At 38.0% G+C, this 26,910-nt stretch overlaps 1 protein-coding gene, 1 non-coding gene and 1 pseudogene across 14 annotated transcripts in view; 2 read left to right on the forward strand and 1 right to left on the reverse strand.

Moving 5' to 3' along the window:
• Positions 1 to 26,910, reverse strand: part of DOCK7 (dedicator of cytokinesis 7) — a 210,485-nt gene that overhangs the window by 171,128 nt on the left and 12,447 nt on the right. For all 13 annotated transcript variants that reach the window (XM_081816976.1, XM_031027711.2, XM_006732893.3 and 10 more), the window contains exons 2-4: positions 14,001 to 14,106; positions 3,823 to 3,998; positions 3,564 to 3,632 (exon numbers count right to left, since the gene is read on the reverse strand). In XM_081816976.1, coding sequence (XP_081673102.1) covers positions 3,564 to 3,632; positions 3,823 to 3,998; positions 14,001 to 14,106 — 351 coding nt within the window. The remainder of the gene's footprint in view (positions 1 to 3,563; positions 3,633 to 3,822; positions 3,999 to 14,000; positions 14,107 to 26,910) is intronic.
• Positions 19,870 to 20,672, forward strand: LOC102731558 (nicotinamide riboside kinase 1 pseudogene; annotated as a pseudogene).
• Positions 23,773 to 23,881, forward strand: LOC115940793 (U6 spliceosomal RNA). Its single transcript, XR_004075521.1, has one exon. It is a non-coding gene; the product is annotated as a U6 spliceosomal RNA (small nuclear RNA).

Consider the following 26,910-nt stretch of genomic DNA (forward strand, 5'->3'; position numbering starts at 1 on the left):
TTCATATTGTGTCTTGTTGCTAAAGATATTAAAATAGCAGCTACATGATGTTCATATCCCAGTATAATCACAAAATAAAAGAAAGCATTTTTCTTTGAAAGAACTAAAAAAAAGATACTCAATACAGTAACATGAAAGGTTTTATTCAAAAACAGATGCTTTAATCTTTCATAAAATGCTTTAAGTTCCTTAATTTGTAAAGTTGCTTGTCTAAGCTGCTCTAATAAACCAGAAATGTGTTGCATTCTACCTCCTTTATGTCCTAAAATATTGACAGTATAAAATTCACAAGAACTGAGAAGAATGACATGATTCATGATCAATATTCTTCTAAATTATCACTCTGACCTCTAGCTGGTTGCCATAAGGCTCTCTATCCAACCCCACACACAGACCACCATTGCTAGGACCTCATATCTCGGCTCTGTCCCTCATTTATTCTATTCCGGCCACACTGACCTCTTTGCTATTCCTTGAATATTCCTAGCATGCTTCCAGTATGCAGCGTTTGCATGTGCTATTCTTCCCTCTGCCTAATAATATCTTCCGCCAGATATCCAGAGGGCTCACTCCCTTACTTCCTTCGGGTCTTTGCTCAAATTCACCTTATCAGTTAAGTCTCTTCTGATTAGTTTACAAAGTAGGAAATTTAGCCACTCTTCTTGGCTCTCCCTATCCTTCTCACCCTACTTTTTTTTTTTTTCCATAAGAGTTACCTCCACCATACCTATTAATATTTATCTGTGTTTGTTTATTGTCCATTGCCCTCATCCCCAACTAGAAAGTAAGCTCCATGAGGGCAGGGAATTGTTGACTGCCATATCATCACTGCTTAGCATAGCGCCTGGCACATAACAGATTCTGAGTAAGTATTTGTTGAATGAATAAATAAATGAAGTACTTTCTGTCCCTTTATGCTTCTGTGCTGAATTATAGACGAATGGTGTGGTTTCATCTTATGGTATAGTATTCCACTCCTCAGTCACGTCCACTCCGCCATTAAGCCCATCTGCTGAGTTTTTAATATTTTTTCACTGAATAAAATATTAATTTCCAAAGATAACTCATTGATTTTCATATGTCTACCATATCCTTTCATATATCCTTGAGGATATTAATTATACTTACGGGTTTTGATCTGTATTCTAACTACTTCCAACTTTAAATTGTTCCGTTATTTAGAGATTGATAATTCTCTTTGAAGCATGCTGGTTTTCATCAAATAGTTGTCAATTCTGGATTATGTGCTCATTTTTAAATCTGTAAGCCCATATCCGCCTGAAAACACTGTATCTGTTCAGCTCAGCCCGTATCTGGCGGTTGTAGAGAAGAGGCAATCATGCTGTCAGGCAGAATCTGCCAGTATCCACTCTTCTGGGTATGAGAGGCTCCTTCTTCTTCCAAGGCATGCCCACCCTGAGCACTATATTATCAGCTCAAGCCCCCAAAATCACTGCTCTAAAAAAAGACATAGATCTCTCTGCAGGCACTCCTGTGCAAACATGGTACAGGGGTCAAAGTAACCAAATGTCCAACAGTACCCCAGGTCCCCCTTCCATTGCCTGAATTTACTACTTCTGAGCTTACAACCCTACTGAGGTTTATACATATATCTTCTCTTTAGATTATTTTGTACTGTGGTTTTCTCTTATGTTCCAATTGCACCCTATCTTCTATCTTCCAGGGATACTTTAAAACCTGTAGCCCAACAAAAGTGCCCCTTTTCTCATTTACTACTACACATAATAAACAAAATAATATCTGACGTAACAGAAAAAATTTAAGCATTAGAACCCGATGTCCCTAGGTTCTAATCCAGGCTATCCCACTTTCTGGCTGTGGGACCTCAAAGACATTACTTAACTACTCTGAGCCTGAGCTATGTCATCTGTTGGAACCTTAAGATGGAACTGAGATGAGTGTCAAGTGCCCAATAAAATGCTCAATACACAGTAAGTACCCAAAAATATTAACTACCTTACCCTCTTGCCTAAACCAAGGTCAGCAACCCCATAATGAGAGTTAAGTAGCAGACTCCATGATTCTGAGATTAATGTTTTACAACTAATCTCTTTATATTAAGATTTCTAATTAGAAGTTTCCAACATACATGTATAGAGATAAAGACTTCTGAGTTATCCGACAGAGGGACAGTTTTCTTCAGTAATGTCTAAAATCTACCTATTGGAATACTTATCAAAGTGGTAAGTTCATAAAAACAGCTCTTCTTTATAAAGGGTAGCAGACTGTGCTTTTATTAGGTCACACTAAAACTAAAAAGCATGTCAGCAGTATCCCCAAGTGATGCTTAGCACAATATTAAACCCAGTGAAATAAGACAGCAACCATAGGGGCAAAACAATAAGCCAAGGATACAAGACCATTGCAAGTACAATTTAGCACAGATAACTTCAGTTTCTGAAAACTATGTCATAACAGAATTCTCCCCTACCTCGGACATTTATTTTTCCTTTAGAAAAATAAAATAAGGCTAAGAATTTTCAGGATGAAGACTCTTCATTATGCAAATTAAAATTAGCAAAGGAAACTTAACTTTTTTTTCTTAACCTGATTTGATATCTCAAACACCATCCATTAGAAAAATAAATTTTGGGGGCGCCTGGGTGGCTCAGTTGGTTAAGCGACTGCCTTCGGCTCAGGTCATGATCCTGGAGTCCCGGGATCGAGTCCCGCATCAGGCTACCTGCTCAGCAGGGAGTCTGCTTCTCCCTCTCCCCCCTCTTGTGCTCTTTCTCTCTCTCACTCTCTCTCTCAAATAAATAAATAAAATCTTTAAAATAAATAAATAAATAAATAAATAAATTTTGTGGGGCGCCTGGGTGGCTCAGATGGTTAAGTGTCTGCCTTCGGCTCAGGTCATGATCCCAGGGTCCTGGGATCGAGTCCCATATTGGGCTCCTGGCTCAGCGGGGAGCCTGCTTCTCCCTCTCCCTCTGCCCCTCCCCCTGCTCATGCTCTCTCTCTCTCTTTATCTGTGTCTCAAATGAATAAAATCTTAAAAAAAAAAAAAGAAAGAAAAGAAATTTTGTGGTAGAACAAAACATTATTTTTAAAAAATATTTACCTGATTCGATATACTGGTCAAGGACCTATAAATATTTAGTTAGTTAATAAAGGGTGGGGACCTTTCAAACAGCTTGATCTGGAAAGCTGGCTATTCAATTTAACTTAATCATTTAAGTTTCAATAAACTGGATTCTTTTTGAGAAATGCAAATTATTCATCAATACCTACCCATGATTTCCCAGAAGAGTTAGACCATAAATTATTATAATTACATATTATTAGTTATTAATGATCTATGCTAATATAGAAATACTACTGATAAACCTATTATTTTATACAGAAAGTTAAGTGATGTAGGCCACAGTAATTGCAGAACTCCTAAGGAGAAAATATCTACATAAAAAAGGTTCTTCTTTTGTTTCTTCAGCTATTTTTTTAAATGAATGTTCAGGTCTCATAATTATTATTAATCTACCTTAATCCATTTATAGATCCTACTCAGCATTTCTTAATGTTATAATAAACCTATGACTTACTTTCTGATCACGACTGCCCAGTCCTCTGTATAACTTCTTATACAATCTCTAACATGTGGATCCATTTCACTAGTTTAAAAAAGAAAATAAATTTGTAATTTAGTAAGGAAAGCACTGATGTTTGTGAATTTGGTTGCTTCAGTTCTTGTTCATATAATAGGAAACAATACTACCACAAGAAATAGGATCTAAACAGAATCAAGGAAGGTAGCCTTTCCATAGTTAAACTTAAACCAAAAATATGTAAATGTCGCCTTACCTTTCTTCAGGTACAGCTGACACCAGGGTTCTGCAGTCCCTGGGACTATAAACAACTTCGATATCATCTGGAGGGAACTCAATCAAATCTCTTAAAGGCCCAGAATCCACAGCTAAAGGATGAGTAACGAGGTATTCTTCCAAATCCACTGGGTCCACTGCTTCAGTAAGGGGCACCTTTATAAAGAGGGGTGGGTATGAGAGGTAGGTAGAAAGGGAGAGGTGGATATAAAAATTTTAAAACTTGCAAAGGAAATTTATTGTTTTTAAAAAATACATGTTTTTAACCTAGTTATTTCTAAAATGTCAGGAGCGATTCAGCCAGATGCACTAAAGAAACAAGGTGTTGGCCTTCTATTTTTTTTTTTTTTTAAGATTTTATTTATTTTTGACAGAGAGAGAGAGTGTGCAAGCAGGGGAAACAGCAGGCAGAGGGAGAGGGAGAAGCAGGCTCCCTGCAGGGAGCCCGATGTGGGGCTTGATCCCAGGGCCCTGGAATCATGACCTGAGCCAAAGGCAGACGCTTAACCGTCTGAGCCACCTAGGCGCCCCGGTGTTGGCCTTCTTATACTTGTTTATACTTTTGGGTCAATACTTTAATCTTCTCGCTTAGACTTTGTCCATTCTCCTCACATAAAATCAGTAATGATAATTAACAGTTTTAGAATACTTTACGATGACAACATGCTCATTGGAAGGATTCTTTTTTTCTTTTTTGTATCTTTGGGATTGTCGCTGCTAAGTTTATAAGGAGCGCTTTTACTTTATTTGTTCTTACAAATAAAGTATTCTAGTAAAAATATATAACCAGTCTGTAGTAGGCTGAAAACGGCCCTCCAAAGATCTCCACATCCCAACCCATGGACCTTATATGGCAAAATAAACAAATAAATACAAATAAAAGAGTATTTGAAGATATGATTAAGGATCTTAAAATGGGGACATTATCCTGGATTATATGAGTGGGTCCTAAGTGCAAGTGCAATCATATATATCCTCATATGGAAACATAGGGAATTTGGGGCACACAGAGGATAAAGCCATATGAAGACACAGCAAAGAGAAATTTAAAGATTCTGGCCTTAAAGACAGAACTGATACGGCCTCAAGCAGCCACCAGATCTGGACGAGGCAAGGAACTGATTCTGAAAGGAGTCTCTGAAGGGAGTGTAACCTCACCAAAACCTTGACTTCTGCCCACTGATATCAGACTCTGGACTCCAGCACTGTGAGAGAATAAATTCCTGTTGTTTTAAGCCACACAGTTTGTGGTAATTTGTTCCAGCAGCCACAGGAAAGTAATACACAAAGTCTATTAAAAGTATCTATTAGCAGTAATAGAATATTCACAGAATTCCTTAGCCAAGCTGAAATTATACATTTTAATAAGATACCTTACTTCTTACTAACATGAGAAAAAATATTAAGCAAAACTGTGAAGAATTATATAACAAATGTGCAGTTGTGGACCAATGAAAATAAGAACATGCAATTTCTCAAGATGTCAACTGGGTAAAAACACTGAGACTTGCACGTACGTGTTACGAAATAGAAGGTGCTTTAATCTATGATGCTTTGAACTGAACAACCCCCAACAGGTAAAGCAACATTTTATAGATAGTTAAGTAAAATAATGACTGGCACATCATAAACACTCACTTGAGTGTTTTTCTCATTCAAAACCTCTCCCAAACCCTGTAAATTAGAGAAAGTTAATATTTCAGTTCTACAAATAAGGGCATTTGTGCTCAAAGAACTCAAACAACTCCTGAAAATGAAACAGCCACTAAAGACAGTACAAAATTTAAAAATGGGTCTTCAAGCTCTACAATTCCTGGTTTTTCTCTCATAAGCATTCTATCTTACCTATTCTCTCAAGTATATCATATACTATCATGATGTATAGTTTATACATCATGATAGTATCCCTGTTCTTAATACAGGGAAAGAAGCAATTCAATAGGGAAACAGAATATTCTTCAACCATAATTGCTGAAAAAACAGGATATCTATACTGGGGGGGAATGAATCTCAATCCTTATATTACAACATACACAAAATTTAAATTGAGATGAATCATGGACACAAATACAAATACTAAAACCATAAAACTGCTAGATGGAAACACAGGAGAACATCTTCATGATTTGGGAGCAGGCAAAGGTTTCTTAGACACAGAAATAATTATAAGAGAAAAATCTGACATATCAAAAGATAGTTAAGAAGGCCACAGTAAAAGGAAATATTCACAAAACATACTTAACAAGAATATATAAATAAGTCTTACATCTCAATAATAACAGGACAAACCACCCTCTCAAATGGGGGGGTAAAGTTGACAAGACATTCACAAAGGAAGACACAGGAATGGCCAGTTAGCACGTAAAAAAGTGTTCAACGTTAAAAGTCACTAGGACGTACTTCCACTTCCAGGAAGAAGACATATTTTCCCTATTCTTCCCACTAATTACAACTATAAATGCTGGACAGTCTATATAAAATAAACATCAGAAGACTCAAAAAGGTAGAGAAAAAGGCAAATCAGCAGGGACCTCGGGACTCAAGAAATGGTACAACAGGGAGTTAGCTAAAATTTCTTTTTGCCTTATATACTCCATGCTTGGAGCTAGGAAAGCTCACAAACCAGACACACCATGGGGTGGGTTGGGGGGGGAACCCCAACAAAATTCTGTTCTCCCCAGCCAAAGGACCAAGAGAGGCGCAGCACAGCAAAATAGAAGAGTTTTTATTTATTTATTTATTTAGGCAGCACAGCAAAATAGAAGAGATTGATTGATTGATTGATTGATTGATTGAAGCAGGCTCCTCACTGAGCAGGGAGCCCAATGCGGGGCTACCCAAGCCAAAGGCAGACGCCTAACTGACTGAGCCACCCAGGCGTCCCAACAAAACAGAAAGGTTTTAGACAATAACCATTCTACGTCAGCCAAACACTATATGAAAAACTGTAGACCCACCCATATCTACACAAGCAAGGCCAAGTGGAAAGCCAAACTTCACCCTCACAAAGCTGTAACAAGGCATCCAACACTCCCCACCAAGCATGGAATCAAAGAAGTCAGAGTAGGAGGACGCCTGGGTGGCTCAGTCATTAAGCATCTGCCTCCGGCTCAGGTCATGATCCCAGGGTCCTGGGATCAAGCCCCGCATCAGGCTCCCTACTTGGTGGGAAGCCTGTTTCTCCCTCTCCCACTCCCCCTGCTTGTATTCCCTCTCTTGCTGTCTCTGTCAAATAAATAAAATCTTAAAAAAAAAAAAAAAAGAAGTCAGAGTAGATAACCGGGATTTTCATATCTACTAGGAGGTATGAGCCTCCCACTTCCACAGTGTCAGTGGAGACCACACAGGGACATCTACTCATTCAGTAATAACAAGGCATTTCTTCTTCTTACTGTTGGGATAGTATCTGAGGAGGTCTATATATAATACAATAAAGGGTAAAGAGATGGAAGGGTACATAAAATTTCTAGACTTCACTCAAACTGTTAAAAAGTCAACACTAGTTTTGTGATAAATTATGTAAATATAATCCCTATGTAACCACTAAAAAGGCTGTACAAAGATATGCACTCAACAAGACTGTAGATAAATCAAAATGGAATTCTAAAAAATGTTCAGATAATTCACACAAGATAGGAAAAAGAAAACAGAAAAACAAAAAACAGGGACACCTGGGTGGCTCAGTTAGTTAAGCGTCTGCCTTTGGCTCAGGTCATGATCTCAGGGTACTGGGATCAAGCCCCACATCAGGCTCCCTGCTTAGCAGTGAGTCTGCTTCTCCCTTTATGATCTCTCTCGCTCTCACTCTCTCTCAAATAAATTAATTAATTTAAAAAAAAAACAGAGAGAACAAACAAAAAATAAAAGGGCAGACTAAAGCCCCAGCAAAACAATAGTAACATTGGGGTGCCTGGGTGGCTCAGATGGTTAAGCGTCTGCCTTCAGCTCAGGTCATGATCCCAGAGTCCTGGGATCGAGTCCCACATCGGGCTCCCTGCTAGGCGGGGAGCCTGCTTCTTCCTCTGCCTCTGCCTCTGCCTCTGCCTCTCTCTCTCTGACTCTCATGAATAAATAAATAAAACATTAAAAAAGAAAACAACAGTAACATTAAATGTAAATGGTCTACATACGCCAATTAAAAGATAAGAGAATAGCAGAATGAGTTTAAAAGTATGACCTACCTGTATGGTGTACAAATTCACTTCAAATAAGACAATATAAGGAGGTTGAAAACAGAAGAATGGATAAAGATATACCATGCATACATTAATCAAAAGAGTTCTGAAGTGGCTATATTAAAATCAGATAAAGTAGACCTCAGAGCAAAGACAAGTAACTAGATAAAAAGGGACATTACCTAATGATAACAGCTATGATCCAACAAGAAGACACAGCAATCTTAAAGGTGTATGTACTAAACAACAACTATAAATTATGTGAAGCAAAAATTAATAGAACTGAAAGGAAAAATAAGACATATCTACAATTAAAACTGGAGACTTCAAGACATCTCTCTCAACAACTGTAAGACAACTGGACAGAAAACCAACAAGGACATGGTAAAACTCAACAGCACCATCAACCAACAGGATTTAACTGACATTTATAGAACACTCCACCCAATAGCAACAGAATAAATATACTTTTCAAAACCAGCAAAAGCATATACCAAGACAAACCATATCCTGAGCCATAAAACCAACCTCAACAATTTTAAAGGAATCAGAGTGTGTTCTCTGATGATAATGTAATCAAAATAGAAATTAGCAACAGAAAGATAAAGGAAAATCTCCAAACACTTAGAAACTAAATACACTTCCAAGTAAGTCATGAATTACAGAAGTCTGAAAAGTGAAATTTAAAAAATATGTTGAACTAAATGAAAATATAACATAAAATTTGTGGGATGAAGGAAATGCAAATCAAAAACATAGATACTACTTCACACCCATTATGATGGCTATTATAAAAAAATGGAAAACAAGTGTAGGAGAGTATATAAAGAAATCGGAAGCCTTTCGAATGTTCCCAAAAAATCATACCAAAAAACAGAATTACCAAATGATCTACTAACTCCACCTCTAGGTATTCCACCCAAAAATTGCAAATGAAGACTCAGATCACTTGTACACTCATGTTCATAGCAGCAATACCAACAGACAAAACATGGAAACAACCCGATGTCCATCAACAGATGAATGGATAAACAAAATGTGGTATACACATACAAGGGTATATTATTGAGTCTTTTTTTTTTTTTTAAAGATTTTATTTATTTATTCATGAGAGACAGAGAGAGAGAGAGAGAGGCAGAGGGAGAAGCAGGCTCCCAAGGAGCAGAGAGCCCGATGCGGGACTCGATCCCAGGACCCTGGGATCATGACCTGAGCCGAAGGCAGACGCTTAACCATCTGAGCCACCCAGGCGCCCTATATTATTGAGTCTTAATGTGGACGAACCTTTGAAGAAATGCTGAGTGAAACAAGCCAGAGACAAAAAGACAAATATCGTATGACTGCATATTATAAGGTACATAGAACAGACAAATTTATAGAAATAGAAATAGAATAGAGGTTACTGGGGACTGGGAGGAGGGGACAACCGGGAGTTATTGTTTAATGGCTAAAGGGCTTCAGTTTCAGATAATGAAAAATTTCTGGAAATGGATAGTGGTATTGAGAATACACTTAATGCCATTGAATTGTACACTTAGAAATGGTTAAAATGATAAATTTTGTTATATATATTTTACCACAATACAGATAGATAGATAGATTGACTGACTGATTGAAGTAAACTTTTTTAAAAAACTTTTTAGGTCATGTTTCTCTGCCCAGGTATTATTTCTAGGGCAGCATACCTTTCAGGATTCAAAGTGTTACAAATGAATATTCAATGAAAATAACGGCAAAAGCTGGGAGTCTCTGCATATGCTAATTCAAAATTAATCTTTCCTCAAAGAATGACCACCCATACCATGAGTAAGTCTTAGGGTAGGGAAGGAAGCTATGACACTTTCTTAAAAACACCAAATATAGGATAAACGATCTTGTTTCCCAAACTCACACAGGTCACTGGCTTTCTAGATGTGGTGTTAGCTAGACTTGGATCACAGAATCAAATTTATTTTTGCTACAACTATCTCCCCTCCCTCTGATGCCTATCAGAGACAGCTGCTTGGGTTAGTCTTGGAATGTGGTGATGAGCTTGATTATAACTATAAATTACTTTGTAAGACTCCAAGGAAAGATCCTATATTTACTGACCCAAGGGAAAAGATTACAACATGATTTTATAAAAGAGTGTGGCTGGGGGATGCCTGGGTGACTCAGGCGGTTGAGGGTCCTGGGTTCAAGTCCTGCATCAGGCTCCTTGCTTGGCGGAGAGCCTACTTCTCCCTCTGTTTGTGCGCGCGCTCTCTCTCTCTCTCTGACAAATAAATAAATAAAATATTAAAAAAAAAAAAAAAAAGAGTGGGCGCCTGGGTGGCTCAGTCGTTAAGCGTCTGCCTTCGGCTCAGGTCATGATCCCAGGGTCCTGGGATCGAGTCCCCACATCGGGCTCCCTGCTCGGCAGGAAGCCTGCTTCTCCCTCTCCCACTCCCCCTGCTTGTGTTCCTGCTCTCGCTGTCTCTCTCTGTCAAATAAATAAATAAAATCTTTAAAAAAAAAAAAAAAAAAGAGTGTGGCTGGGCCATTAGCAGGGTTAAAGGGTGATGAGAAGCAACAGTGAAGCACTACAGAACCTTTCATAGGCAATGTTGCAATACTTTCTTTAACGATCCTTCTGTTGGAATTTGGCTGACATGTTTAGTGTTAAGATCTCTTTCAATCCTTTCTGGTGCACCATCAAAAATTCTGGTATTTGATAGAGGTTGTTTTGGCTGGGTGATAGCTGAAGAGTTTCTTTTTGAGGTGATCAAAATGTTCTAAATTGACTGTGGGGATGGTTGCATATATCTGTGAATACATTAAATCCACTGATTTGTAAATTAAATGGGTGAATTGTCAGGCATGTGATTAAAATTCAATAAGGCTGGTAAAAAAAAGTTAAACCAGAATCTAATCAGTTATAGGAAATACGAATGATAGAGAAATGAGTCTACAAGGAAGAAATTTCAAAAAAGTTGAACCAGAATCCTAATCAGTTACAGGAAATGAAGGAGATAGAGGAACAAATCTATAGGGAAGCAAATATAAAATCCAAAAGGCAGGCAATTCTAAAGATTTTTATTTATTTATTTGTCAGAGAGAGAGAGAGTGAGAGAGAGAGCACACAAGCAGGGGGAGCTGCAGGCGGAGGGAGAAGCAGGCTCCCCACTGAGCAGAGAGCCCGATGTGGGACTCGATCCCAAGACCCTGGGATCATGACCCGAGCTGAAGGCAGATGCTTAACGACTGAGCCACCCAGGCTCCCCAAGGCAGGCAATTCTGTAAGACAACTAATTTGATATTCTCAACAAATTCAATGGCATAAAAACAAAGTTAGAAGTTAGGGGAGGAAGAAACTACTTTAGTTGTTGTTTTTGTTTTTAACACAAGTGATCTAAAACCAAACTCTATCTGTGGATTTTATGTGGATCTCCATTTGAATAAACCAACTATAAAAAGATATTTATGAGATAATCAAGGAAATTTAACATGTACTGGATATTAGATGATACCAAGGAATTACTGTTAATTTTGGTTAAGTGTGATAACAGCATTGTGATTAAGTAAGAAAATATCAATGGTTATACTAGTCTTTCTATTTCTGTGTATGTTTAAAGATTCCCATAATTTAAAAGTACTTTATCAGAGAGAATACAAGAAGACAAATTGATGTCAGCAAGCTCTGACAATCCTTTGAAGGAACTGTGTTGCAAAGAAGAGCAAAGAAATACTGGGGGCTGGGCACAGGCAGAAAAGTACGGCAAAAGAGAAGGATTTTTTTTTTTTTAAAGATTTTATTTATTTATTTACTTGAGAGAGAGAGAGAAACAGCATGAGAGCGGAGAGGGTCAGAGGGAGAAACAGGCTCCCCGCTGAGCCAGGAGCCCGATGTGGGACTTGATCCCAGGACTCCGGGATCACGACCTGAGCTGAAGGCAGTCGCTTAACCAACTGAGCCACCCAGGCGCCCGAGAAGGATTTTTTTAAATGGGAGAAATAACAGCATGTTTGTATACTGATGGGAATGATCAGGTAAATAGAGAGGAAAGGTGATAAAAGAGAAGGAAGAATTACTAAAGGACCGTATTTCAATAACGGAGTGAAGTAGGGACCGACTAATCCCTCCGCTTGTTCACAAGTGGTTCATCCAGAGTCACAGGTGTACAGGTAGACTACATGGCTACAGATGGTGGTAGGAGTATGTGCAAGTTCTTTTCTGACTGCTTCAATTTTCACAAGTACAATATGAAGCCAAGTTATCTGAGGAGTAAAAATGGGAAAAAGCGATTAGGGGTTAACAGGAGGACGCATGAAATAAGCCAACTAAAATAGTGGGGAAATGAATGAACTAGGAAAACATACTATTTGCCTGGAAATGTGAAAGCCTTCCTGAGTGAGTGGTCATAAACTGAGTGAGACCAGTCAAGAGGATTATGTTTTTCTCCAGCCACACGCAGCTGCACAAGTGCAGGTATGAAGGAAGCAGAGAGCTGGATTTTGAACGGCACTGAGGTTGTGCCAATGACATGAGAAGCTAAAGAATTCAAGGTTACATGCTAGAGAGTCATGATAACGATCATCAAATAATTTAAGTTTGGTAAGGAGAGAAAAGAAAACATCAAAGTGTGAGGCACAGGAAAAAGTCAGTAGGATCACGGATTCTACGTTCTGGGGATGAAGGATAGTTGGAATCAGGACATCAGTATAAGAGGGGCACGTGGCTGGCTCAGTCAGTGCAGCATGCGACTGACTCTTAATCTCAGGGTCATGAGTTCAAGCCCCACACTGGGTGTGAAGCCTACTTAAAAATAAAAATAAATTTTAAAGGATACCAGAATAAGAGAGCAAGAAAGGTAAGAAGCAGCAGTCAGAGAGCAAGAAACAGAAAACTGAGATTACAGAGGGGTTATGATTATTTATAATGACCAAATCTAGGGCATGACTATGGAAGTGAGTAGTTCAGGTGTAATACAGGACATAGAATATCAGTACAGAAAAGGAGTTCAAGACTCTGAGAGGGTATGAAAAGGATCATCTCCACGTACATTGAAATCACCAAGAAATCCATATATTCTAAAATTTCTCCCATCAGCATGTTACTGTTGTTAAAAGTAAACTCCATCTTTAAAATTTTTAATACAAACATTATAAACATCTCATTACAAGGTAATCAAACTGTTATGAGCTGGCATACCATGTTTTTCCAATAATTGGTGTCCTTTCATACCTAAATGGAAAGTGTTAATACATAACTCTACCTGTCACTCTTAATAACTTTTTTAGTTTTTGACAAATGGAGGTATATTTTTAATTCATATTCTTACTGTAACTACTAAGTATCAGTTTTTTTATCAAAATTGATTATCCTGGGGCACCTGGGTGTCTCAGTTGGTTAAGCATCTGACTCTTGATTTTGGCTCAGGTCATACCTCAGGGTCAAGAGACTGAGCCCAGTGCCGGAGCCAGCTTGGGATTTTCTCTCCCTCTGTCTCTCCCTCCAGGCCCCCACCCCTGCTTGAGCTTTCCCTCTAAAAATTGATTATCCTCATGCCAGTTTCCTTAATAAGAACACATATGCTTATACCTCTGACATAGTAACTGGCTAAGGCAATGATTCACTAACGGTATATTCCCTTCTATAAAAGGGGACAGATAATACTACAAATCTATGTAATTATTTAATATTTCCTTCAGTACCTATTTCCAGAATAGATTCCTAAATTTTCCTATAATGAATCACCTTGGATCTGGGGAGTCTTAACCATAAAATTCCAGAGTTGATAAATTCTGAATGTAAAGTTTCAGAGTTGACTAGGAAATCAGGACCTGTATTACACCTCCTAACACTCTTCCCCAACTCAAATTTCAGGAAAGAGAGGGGTAGCAGCAAATCAGATTATGACACTAGTGATGGAGCCCAATCCACTGGTTCGTCTTTCCACTATTTTTTCACGGCCTTGTCAGTAATGTGCCAGTTAACATCCCAGATTTTAAATATGTTACTTACTGTGGTATGATGGGATATACTGCCAACAATGTTGAGGTTTTTGAGCAGTTGAGGAGAACCACTGTATTGTCCAGAGATCTGCTTCCTGACTTCAGCAGCCACAGTTCTATAACAAAGAAAGTAAATATATTATTTAAAAAGAAAACAACCACGTTTAAAATGGAAGGAAACTAAGTATATTAAATATTCATTTAAAAACCAACAAAATCTCAGAGTATCAACAGGGCCATAAATTCATAAGATACTTCAGTAAATACTGCCTATAATTACAGTAGAACATCTTTATGCTGATGTAGGACACAAAAGTGATAGCCAACTTACAGAAGGCTTTTTTTGTATCTGGCATTTCAGGAAACATACTTTGGCCTTCAACACAGCAGGAAGCTATAATAAGACAGATATACATATATATATTAAAATGTACATATCTTAAGGATATAAAATTCTAAAATATTTTATAAACAAAGAATTAGGAAGAAAAAAAAACTCCTCTTTCCTTTCTAATATCACTAGCTCCTCATTCATGTCCCAGAAAACTATCCCCTATTTTTACTTAACTAACAGAAATCGGCCTTAATACTCTGGCATTAATGGCTTTCCATAATCTGACCCTAATCACCTTTCCTGCCTTGCGTGTCCTTTCCCAAATTCTTGTCAGTGAACATAAATTGCTTCCCACAAAGCTGTTTCTCTCCTATACTCACAAATTCAATCCTTAACTAGTTTTTAGGCTAAACTCAAATACCAAGACATGCATACAAACGTCTTGGCTCATCCCAACTAAAATTACCACCCTTCATTGAAACTCTTAGAGCATTTATAATCTAATGCATTTTCCTCCTCCCTAGTTACTTTTCCACATTTTATTTTTGCTCTATATAAACAGAGGCAGTGGTTTCACTCATCATTGTTTTCCCTAAAATATTTAGCATGCAGCACTCAAAACAGGTGACTGGTTTAGTCCTATGAAATATACAGTATTACTGAACTTTCTGACAAATGAAGTAAACCACAAAAGCATTACCATAATACAACAGATTAAGTCTTTATTTGAATTAGGATTAGAGTTTAGAAGTTCCACCACTTCAAGCTGGTTACTAACCCTTGGGGGCATACTAGTATTTCAAATTTACTTACATGGCATTTCTAAAACAAAAATATTTTAGAAATTCAAATGACTTTATACCTCATCATTCTCCATATTCCTCATATTTCACAAAACTATAAAGCAAAATATTCAATGAGTCCCAAATCCAGTAACTAGCAACTTCCTCACATTAGTAACATTTTTATTAAATAGAAATAAGAACTCAAAAATAAAAAAAGAAATTATAACTTAAGAACACAAAATAAACACCACTATCCACAGATTTTGTGCAATTCTTTTTCTGTAGTCAATATCTAACCTCTACACTATGATCATCAACTGTCCACTTCCTTATTTTATAAAACTAGCCTTCTGGGTTTTTTTTACTCTTTTCCAAAAACTAAACCCTACTTTCTCCAATCATTCTACTGCAAATAAATTGAAATAGGTCTAATGACCTGATTTCTGGGCCAGCCTGATGCTTTTGTTCTGCAGCGTTCTCAAACCAGAGGCTGAATTCGGAGCCCTGAACATGTTGGTCCCCATACAAATCTCCAGCTGAATTTCTAAACAATCTCATTTTCCAAAAAATATCCAGATTTATGATACAATCTTTTCCCCCACCTTCTTCTCTTCCATACCTCCTTCCTTTTTTCATGTTCAACCATTCCACACATATTTACTCAGCCTATTTTGAGCCTATTACTCAAGTAGAAATTTTTGATACAAAGGTAAAAAAAAGTAAGTCTCAAGATACTGAATTAGCTCAACTTTTTTTAATGGGTGATTTGAGGTACTTTAGACCATTTCTGTGTTTTATAAAAGGCTAATTTGTTCTTCATAATTGCTGAAACCTAGAAGTTCATCCTTCAATAAGTAAATGGATATACAAACTGCAGCACATCCATACAATGCAATATTATTCAGCAATAAAAAGAAATATGTTATCAAGCCACAAAAGACATGGAAGAACCTTAAAAGAATCCTGCAAGTGAAACAAGCCAATCTGAAAAGCCTGTGTACTGTATGATTCCAACTATATGACATTCTGGAAAAGGCAAAACTATGGAGACAATTAAAAAAACAACAACCAGGGATTGCCAGGGCTGGAGGGGGAGAAGGAAGGGCTAAGAAAGTAGTACACAGGGGATTTAAAGGGCAGTGAAATTACTCTGCATGATTCTATAATGTAAAAAGATGTCCTCATGCATCTGTCAAAACCAACAGAAGGTACAACACAAAGAGCAAACCCAATGTAGTCCATGGACTGTCATTAATAATAATATATCCACATTGGCTCATAAATTATAAAATGTACCGCACTAATGCAACGTATTAACAATAAGGGAAACTTGGGGCACCTTGGGTGGCTCAGTGGATTAAGCATCCGACTCTTGATTTCAGCTCAGGTCTTAATCTCAGGGTCATGAGTTTAAGCCCCACACTGAGCTCCACCCTGGGAGTGGAGCGTACTTAAATACTAAAATTAAAAAAAAAAAATTGGGGGGGGCGCCTGGGTGGCTCAGTCGTGAAGCGTCTGCCTTTGGCTCAGGTCATGATCCCAGGGTCCTGGGATTGAGCCCTGCATCAGGCTCCCTGCTCAGCAGGGAGCCTGCTTCTCCCTCTCCCACTCCCCCTGCTTGTGTTCCCTCTCGCTGTGTCTCTCTGTCAAATAAATAAAATCTTAAAAAAAAATAAATACATAAAAAATAAAAATAAAAAAAATTTTTTTTAAATAAGGGAAACTTGGGGCGCCTGGGTGGCTCAGTTGGTTAAGCATCTGCCTTCGGCTCAGCTCATGATCCCAAGGTCCTGGGATGGAGCCCCACATCAGGCTCCCTGCTCAGCGGGGAGCCTGCTTCTCCCTCTCCCTCTGCTGCTCCCCCTGCCTATGTGTGTGTGCACTCTCTCTCTTTCTCTCTGTCAAATAAATAAATAAAATCTTTAATGAATAAATAAATAAAATAAAAATAAAGGAAATCTGCTGGGGAAACGTGTAAGGGAACTCTCTGTACTTTCCACTTTCCACCAGATGTGAAAAGACAAGGAAGTTCATTTCAGTTTAGGATTCCCCTTAGGCCTTTTATTTATTTATTTATTCATTCATTCATTTTTTAAAGATTTTACTTATTTGAGATAGAGAATGAGTGAGCAAGAGAGCAGGAGCGGAGGGAGAGAGAGGAGCAGACTCCCCCCTGAGCAAGGAGCCCAATGCGGGGCTTTATCCTGGGACTCCAGGATCACAACCTGAGCCGAAGTCAGACGCTTAACCGACTGAGCCACCCAGGTGCCCCTCCCCTTGGGTCTTTTAATGAAGCCTATATATTGTGTGTTCTTTATTGTGTTTAAAGTTTAAAGGCCTTAAAATCTCCTGATTCTTTTGTCAAGACTTAGATGAGAATATGAAAAAGCTTTTTCACAGACAGACAGAATCAATATTCTATGTCTCTTTATGTGTCTCTTCCTCAGTGCTACTCAACTCAGTCTATCAACCTCAGCACTATCTCACTGTTTCTGGGCTAAACCATGAGTTATCTGAATTTCATCAAATTCAAGATGTCACTAATTATTAAGACCTGCCATTACTTCATGTATAGCTAAGAAAGAAAAACCTTGCCAATTAACCACCATACCATCAATTAATTGGAAGACATACCCTGATTTCAGAAGATGTTAAGCAGTGAAACTTAAAATAAATGAAATATGATTACCTGAAAAAAGAGATGATTCTTTCTTGACTAACAGAGATATACAAAAGATAATCCCCATGCTACAAATATTCGTCTTATTTCTACATTACATAATCTCCCAAAAAAAGAAAATTAGTAATAATTTGAGAATAAAAACCATTTCTAAAATGGGCTATAATAGCAATAAAAATATAACCTAAACAAGGGATGTATTTACACTGAGACCCTCTCTATATGAGAAGATTTCATAGAATGGTAGTGAGGAAATTTTCCCAAATGAAAAATAATACTCTTAACCATATTATGGCCCAAAGTATGCAAGACAAAAAATATGATGAATATAGTTCCTGATATCAGTTAAAATCCTTTACTAGACAGTAGTCCTTCCTTACTCATGGGAAATAGTTCCAAGACCCCCAGTGGACGCCTGAAACTGCATTTTACCGAACCCTATCTATATGCTTTTACCTGTATGTACATACCTATGACAAAGTCTAATTTACAAATGAGGCAAAGTAAGAGATTAACAACAATAACAGAGCAACTGTAACAATATACTGTCATAAAAGTTATGTGAATGTGGTCTCCCAAAATATCTTACTATATTATCTTCACCCTTCTTGTGATGATGTGAGATTAAATGCCTATGTGATGGGATGAAGTGAGGGGAATGACTTAGGCACTGGGATGCGGCGTTAGGCTCCTACTGAGAAGAGAGATGCTGAATCCTCAGAAGGAGGAGCATCTGTTCCCTGACTGAGGCTGATCACAGAAAGTGAAACTGTGGATAATGGGGGCATACCGTAGACTGCTTTTTCCCATAATAATTTTTCCTACTCTGGGGTACCTGGGTGGCTCAGTCAGTTAAGCGTCTGCCTTCAGCTCAGGTCATGATCCTAGGGTCCTGGGATGGAGCCTGGCATCTACCTCCCTTTACCTACTTTAGGAAGACATGATTTTCAAAGCTAATTATGAAAACATTTGTCATTGGAATTAGTCTGCTTCTCCTTCTCCCTCTGCCCCTCCTCACCACTTGTGCGTGTTCTCTCTCTCTCTCAAATAAATAAAATCTTTAAAAATAATAATAATATAATAATAATAATTTTTCCTACTCCTAGTGATAGCTCTACTGTAGGGAAATACAGGGAAGTCCTTTTTTACTTCTAATAAGCTACTAATATTAACTACAGGGGCGCCTGGGTGGCTCAGTCGGTTGCGTGTCTGCCTTCGGCTCAGGTCGTGATCTCAGAGTCCTGGGATCAAGCCCCACAGGGAGCCTGCTTCTCCCTCTACCTCCTCCACTCCCCCTGCTTATGCATGCACTCACGTGCTCTCTCTCTGTCAAATAAATAAAATCTTTAAAAAATATATTAACTGCAAAGTAGAAAGAATAGGTCAAAAATTCCATAGTTACTTATGCTCCTAAATTATAAGGGAATACCTTCTTCCCCTCCCAAAAGAACTGATTGAATACTTGACCTATTTGTCTCCTGATCAACTCTCTCCATTTCCACAAGCTCCCTCATTATGTCAACATGCATTACAATTTTCACAAAAGAAAACACTAAGGCCATTCACCATAGGACACTGGAAATAACCAATAAAGGACTCACATCCTGAGGGAAATTATGTTGTATTTAATCTTTCCTCTAACTTCTTCCCACTTTCAGATGCCCCATCTAACCCATGATATCCAGAATGACCAACCTGGGCCTCTCTCATCTCTACTCATTCTCCTTGGGACCAACAGAAGAAATAAGATCTCTTGGAACTATAACTGTTTATATATAAAATAAAAGTCAGGGAAGAAGTGAAGGGTAAGAGGATATACCATGGAATATACCAGGTAAGAGAATACATCAGAGACAAGGCAAAAAAGGGCTGGCTAAAAATCCCCAAAGGAAAAAGGAAAAGAACAGCTGATACTCCAGTGTTGTGACTATCCAAGCCCAAGACTGGTAACTGATGGGTGGAATCACAGTTCTATCATTGGCATTAAAGATAAAGAGAAGCAAAATAAAGAAAACAACAGATTAGATGTGGGCCACCTATGACCCGGTAGGGGTGTGGAAGGAGGGACTATGGACTTCTGCTGCTTTGCTTGAGAGGACTCGAACTGGCACCTGGAAACTTTTAGGAAGACATGATTTTCTAAGCTAACTATGAAAACATTTGTCATTGGAATTAGTACTGTGACAAATGGCAGGAAGACAACACTGGGCTAAGAATCTGCAGAAACACCTTCCAAACTGCAGCATCATATCCCAGGATGATTTCTTTAAGCCACAGTCTGAGAGACAGACAAATACAGATGGATTTCTGCAGTATGACGTGCTTGAAGCACTTAACATGGAAAAAATGATATCCACCATTTCCTGATGGACAAAAAGCCCAAGACACTCACTGTTATCAACAGACTCTGGAAATGCTGAGAAATTCCCATATTAATGATCAAAGGCTTCCTTCTCTTTAACTATAAGCCCCTTGACACTCTATGGAACAGAAGCTACTTTCTGACCAATCCCTACGAAGAATATAAAAGGAGGAGCATAAAGGTCTACAAGCCTCCAGACCCTCCAGGGTACTTTGATGGCCACATGTGGCCCATGTATCTAAAGCACAGAGAAGAAATGAAGACATCAGGTGGGAAACTGTTTACCTAGACAGAACAAAATCTGAAAAGGACCTCTTCTCACAAGTGTATGAAGATCTAATACAAGAACTAGCAAAGCAAAAGTGTTTGCAAGTAACAACATAAAAATGGTGTGCCCTGAATCCTTCCTGGGATGAATTAGGAAACTCAAAGGAGTATATTTAAGGACCTTAACCAAGATACAGTATGTAGTTTGGTATGATGGCAGCTGCTGGTTTGTTTGTTTCTGTTATCACACATGGTTTCCCCAATATGTGAAACAGTAAATAGTTATCCATGCCAGTAGACAGGAATTTACCTTGATGAGGTATTCTCACTCCAAGGAGTGCAGAGATATAGCACAGCTCACAAACAATGACTCAGTTCCTCTAGACTAATGATCATCAAACTTTTCTGAATAGGACACAGAGGACAAAATAAGGTTTACATCACAATCCAGTATATATGTAATCTATTGTGTTTGTATGAATGTGTCTGTGTGTATGTAGGTATATATGTGTGTGATGTGTGTGTATATAAACACACATATCAAGTATCAAAAGTATTCACCTTAGATATAATGCCAGGTTCTATTTGTAATTTTTTAAAAATATTCATTACCATCTAATACAGATGCTGACCTCCTGCAAATAAAGGCTTTACTAGGAGTAGCAATGACATTGAATAAATCAATAATTTACCAGGAAAAAACAAAAACAATAGATTAAAGAAATGCAACACTGTGTTACCTACTAAGTATCTGTGCCAAAAATGTTTAACCTGAATTGAATCAAACTGTACATCTAACATCCAGTTAACAGGAAATATAGAGAACACTAGAACAAGCTGAACAAGCTGGTGCCAAAGGAAGGAATCAGACAAAAACCAGAAGGCAGGTCATTCTGTACTGCAAGTCTCTTCAACAAATCAGTGTCATGGTAAATAAATAAGTAAAAGTAAAGACAGTGGGCTAAGTTTTAGCATAAAAAAAAAAAAGTATAGTCTATTTAAAAGAAGGAAAAAAAAAACTTAAGAGATATAACTAACTGTAATGAATGGTTCCTAATTGGATCCTGGTTCGAACAAACCAGCTACAAAAGACATTTCTGAGGATAATGAGCAATTTGAACATGGACAGGTATTACATTATTAAGAATTACTGTTTTTTTAATGTGTGAAAACAGTATTATAGTAATGCAGGAAATGTCCTTATACTTTTAGAGATGCAAATGATGTCGGTAACTTAGCTTTAAACTCTTCAGTTATTATTACTCTACCTTAATGTACAAAACTAGCAAACTAATTATGGAGTACAGACGGGGCAAGTACTCTTCAAGAAGTATATCGTATCCTCCATAAAGCCCTGCCTGATTATTTCTGTTCTGTTCCACTCAGGTTAGCTTCTCCTCCTCTGTGCTTTCAAAGTAATCATATGTATCCATATACATTCAAGGAAACAGAGTTACTAAGGGGCTCATTTAGACAGGCAGCCGACTAGCCCGATGACTGCTTTTCACCTTGGACTAAGAACCTGGCCTTGCTAACACGGAGACTGATTTCAGCAGTAGGAAAGCTCTATGTTTGTAAACATTCTCTTTGATATAAGCACATAAATTGCAAAGCAGGTTCTTCTGGAATACCAATGCAACCCTCTAATATAAAAAGTATGGTGGGGGGCGCCTGGGTGGCTCAGTCGGTTAAGCGGCTACCTTCGGCTCAGGTCCTGATCCCAGAGTACTGGGATCGAGCCTCGCATCGGGTTCCTTGCTCAGCGGGGAGCCTGCTTCTCCCTCTCCCTCTGCCTGCCTCTCTGCCTACTTGTTCTCTCTCTCTCTCTCTCTGTCAAATAAATAAATAAAATCTTAAAAAAAAAAAAGTATGGTGGAAGGAAAAAAGGAACAGTGAAGGATCAAGAACTTGGCTTCTCAGGTCTGGCACTTTCTCACACTTCAGAGGCACCTCTGAACCTCCTTGAGGAATTAGGGAGGACAAGGAAACTTCACTTCTGGAGTACGCTATGCTGGCTCTTATTTTGTATAAATGTCTCAAAGCAGGTTAATTTCTGCCATTAAAGAAAATGTATATTCTTTAACTCAATCTGGTGGCACTTTTCTACCAAAAACTATCTCACTGTGATAACCAAACAATATCACAGACATAGCATCTATCAAATTGTTTTGAAATCTACTTACCTATCTCCTTGAAAGAAACCAAGCAATGCAAGGGGGGACTTCATTTACCTGTGTACCCTCTACCAGAGTGCCTGGCACATCCTGAGTACTTAATAAATGTTTTCAAAGCTGAACTGAAAAAATGGGAATAGAGAGAAATTCGTAATTCTCCCCCACCGCCCCAAAAAGTAGTTCAGAAAGAATACTAGAATGGATCAACTGATGTGAGCTTCTTTTTTTTTTTTTTTTTTTAAGATTTTATTTATTTATTTGACAGAGAGACACAGCGAGAGAGGAAACACAAGCAGGGGGAGTGGGAGAGGGAGAAGCAGGCTTCCCGCCGAGCAGGGAGGCCAATGTGGGACTCGATCCCAGGACCCTGGGACCATGACCGGAGCCGGAGGCAGATGCTCAATGACTGAGCCACCCAGGCGCCCCCTGATGTGAGCTTAAGTACAGGGACTGCACCCCATTAATCTTTACATCCTCTGTCTAGAGACGATGGAGAGAGAGAAAGAAACGGAGACACAGGTATACGAGTGCAGAGAGAGAAAAGGAGATAGGGCAGAAGAATGAATTTAGAGACTACTCAGTATATGAATCTTCCAAATGCCTTTCAGAGTAAACTAATCTGTTAAGTACAATTGTTTCTAATTGATTGGGAAAGGACAAGGAAGTATGCCTTTTTATCTATTACTGTCAAATAGGTAAATATTTGCTGAGGGGAAAACTCTGAATCCACAGAAGAATTCTAAATATATAACCGTTTCTGTAAGAGCCTTGCTGACATCATTATCCCATCTATTAAGTGAAACAGGGAAACACAATGCTCTGCTATTATACATGAAACTCCTTTTAAACAAGATATATGATATGTTTACTTATCTCAAAGCAGTCTTTAATATGACTTTAACCTATCTGCAAAGGGCTGGTTCCAGAACTATGTTCAAACTCCACAATTATGTAAATAAAGTTATTACAAGTAGCAGAGGAAATAAGATTTTCCAACATAGAGAAAAGACAAAGAAAATAAATCTATAAAGGAAGACATCTTTTTTTTTTTTTTTTAAAGTAGACTCCACACTCAATGTGGGGCTTGAACTCACAACCCTGAGATCAAGAGTCACATGCTCTACTGACTGAGCCAGCCAGGCGCCCCAGGAAGACATCTTTTAAAAAGTAAACAAAAGGAGTGCTCGTTTCGGCAGCACATATACTAAAATTGGAACGATACAGAGAAGATTAGCATGGCCCCTGCGCAAGGATGACACACAAAAAGTAAACAAAAGGAATATATACCTGGCATTAAAAAACTCAAACCTCACAAAGAGGTAAAAACAAATGGTACATCTCTCTACCTCCATCCAATCCCCAATCCTATTTCCCAAATGTAACCACTTAATATTTTATCAGGTATCCTTCAAGAAAAATATGTGTCTACTTTTTAATGTCCACATATGACATCATACAACAACAACAAAAAAACTTTTCTTGATACCTTACATTATACACTTATCTTGGGAATCATTCCATAACAGCACATAAAATTAATAATATTCTAACAATATTTATCAAGCATTTATAACTTATATGCCAGATACTGTATAATGTGTTAGACTTGTTATACCCCATTTAATCCTCAGAAAACCTCTATGAAGTAGGCATTATAGTAGGATATTTAAGTATCAAGAGGTTAAGGTCACAAAACTAATAAGGAATAGAACCAAGATCTGAACATAGAGCCCCCACTCTTAAACACTGCTCTCAGGCTTTCTATCTGCTACAGAGTTTAGGATATGGGTGAACCAGAACATATTTAACCAGCAATCTCTATTGGTAGACATTTAGGCTATTTCTAGATTTGTAAAGATTATCACTGGAATGCAAGCTCCATGAGAGAATTTTCTCTAAATCTAGAATTATGCATGAAAAGAGAAAGAAATCTTTTGGGCCTTTTGTATTCCAAATTTTCTACAGCACCATATATTACGTTATAGTCAGAAAAAACACATATTTTTAGATAAACTTCAAAAATAAAGTAACTTTCACAAGCTTATGAAAGATAGAGAGGCAGGGTTTGAATTCAGATCCATAAAACTCCTAAGGTCTCTTTCCTTGGAAGCAAGTTTCCAAAGGTAAATGATTCTAGCTACAGTTCATATTAATGAGCTCTCTGTTCTTGAAAACCTAGCCTATGAGGTCAGCTAAAGATACTCAGTGAAAATGTCTAGTGTATACACTTAACATATTAATAGGAACACTGTAATTACAACCACCACCACTGTTATGATCTGTTTCCTATCCTTCAGGATGGCTAAATAAAACTCCCTTCTGAGTCCCTGTCACTTGTCAGTTAGCCTGTGTTAAATTCTTTAAGAATTTAGGTTCACAGTGGGCCAGAAGCCACTAAAGGCCTAAGAAACAAAAACAAGGAAAGGTTGATTTGTGAAACCAAAGCACAGAAACAGTCCTTCTATATAATACACTTAACATTTAAGACATAATTCCTTTTTGGGGAGGATAAAGAAAAAAAGATGTCGATGACTCATGTATCCCATCTGACACAATTCTGGAATAACATTTAAATCAAAGATTTAGAGAGCACTGTATGAAAGAGACGTGGATGTCTCCATCACTCTATCTATAGCATTCTACCATATCTCAAGTTCCTCAACAAAAACATGGTGATAACATTGTTTCCAACTTCATGGAACATATTAACTTATAACTACAGAAAAAAAAGTTTTTTAATTTAGCATTTGAAAAATTAACACTGATCTGAAATTGGCAACTAAAATAAAAACTGAGAGGGGGAGAAAACCTTTTACTGTAAAAAGTCAATCTTCCCAAAAGGAGATAAATTTATCTTCAATTCCACCCTACTTCATAAAAATAAAGCCAGAATCTCCCACAAACGTACAAATTATATCCTGTATACAATTAGTTGCTAAGTCCTGTTCATTCTAACTCTTAAATACTTCTCAAATCTTTGTCTTCTCCTTCCTTTTCCTACAGCACCTGCCTACAAATAGCATCATACTTAATGGTGAAAGTCTGAATGCTTTTCTCGTTAGACTAGGAAGAAAGCAAGGATGTCTGCTCTCACTATTCAACACTGTACTAGAGGTTCTAGCCAGTGCAGCAGGAGAAGGAAGGAAAGATATGGAAACAAATTAAGGGTGTTCAGATGAAAAAGGAAGAAATAAAACTCTTTACTCACAGACAACATGATCCTGTATGCAGAAAATCCTAAGGAACCCACAAAAAAACTCCTAGAACTAATAAACAAGTTCAGCAAAGGCAGAGGATATAAGTTCAATGTTCAAAAATCAACTGTATCTCTATATACTAGCAACGAAAAACCAAAAATAATTTTTCACTTTCATCACAACATCAGAAACAATACTTAGAAACAGATTTAACAAATGAAGTACAAGACTTACATACTAAAAACTTCAAAACTTTGCTAAGAGAAATCAAATAATATCTCAATAAATGAAGAGACAGGGCGCCCGGGTGGCTCAGTTGGTTAAGCAACTGCCTCCGGCTCAGGTCATGATCCGAGAGTCCTGGGATCGAGTCCCACATCGGGCTCCCAGCTCAGCAGGGAGCCTGCTTCTCCCTCTTACCCTCTCCCCTCTCGTGCTGTTTCTCTCTCTCTCTTTCTCTTTCAAATAAATAAATAAATAAAATCTAAATAAATAAATAAATAAAGAGACCGTCTGTGTTTGTGGATCTGAAGACTCAATATGATTCAGTCGGCAATTCTCCCCAAAACTAATCTACAGATTCAACATAATCCATATCAAAATCCCCAAAGGGGGAAATTTGCAGAAATTGGCAAACCTTATATTGATGTTGATCCTAAAATGCTTATGTAAATGCAAAAAATCCAGAATGAACAGAACAATTTCGAAAAAGAAGTAAAAAGTTGGAGGACTCACACTTCCGGATTTCAAAATTTACTATAAAGTAACACTAATCAGAAGAGTATGGTATTGGTGTTAAGAAAAGACACACAGATCAGGGCACCTGGGTGGCTCAGTTGTTAAGCATCTGTCTTCAGCTCAGGCCATGATCCCAGGGTCCTGGGATGGAGCCCCGCATCAGGCTCCCTGCTCTGCGGGAAGCCTGCTTCTCCCTCTCCCACCCACCCCTGCTTGTGTTCCCTCTCTCACTGTGTCTCTCTCTGTCAAATAAATAAATAAAATCTTAAAAAAAATAAAGACACAGATCAATGAAACAGAATTGAGTATCAAGAAATAAACACATAGAACCATGAGAGACTATGGACTCTGAGAAACAAACTGAGGGTTCTAGAGGGGAGGGG

Source organism: Leptonychotes weddellii, chromosome 4 (genome assembly GCF_054177405.1).
Source record: "Leptonychotes weddellii isolate Sample4059 chromosome 4, ASM5417740v2, whole genome shotgun sequence".
NCBI lineage: Eukaryota > Metazoa > Chordata > Mammalia > Carnivora > Phocidae > Leptonychotes > Leptonychotes weddellii.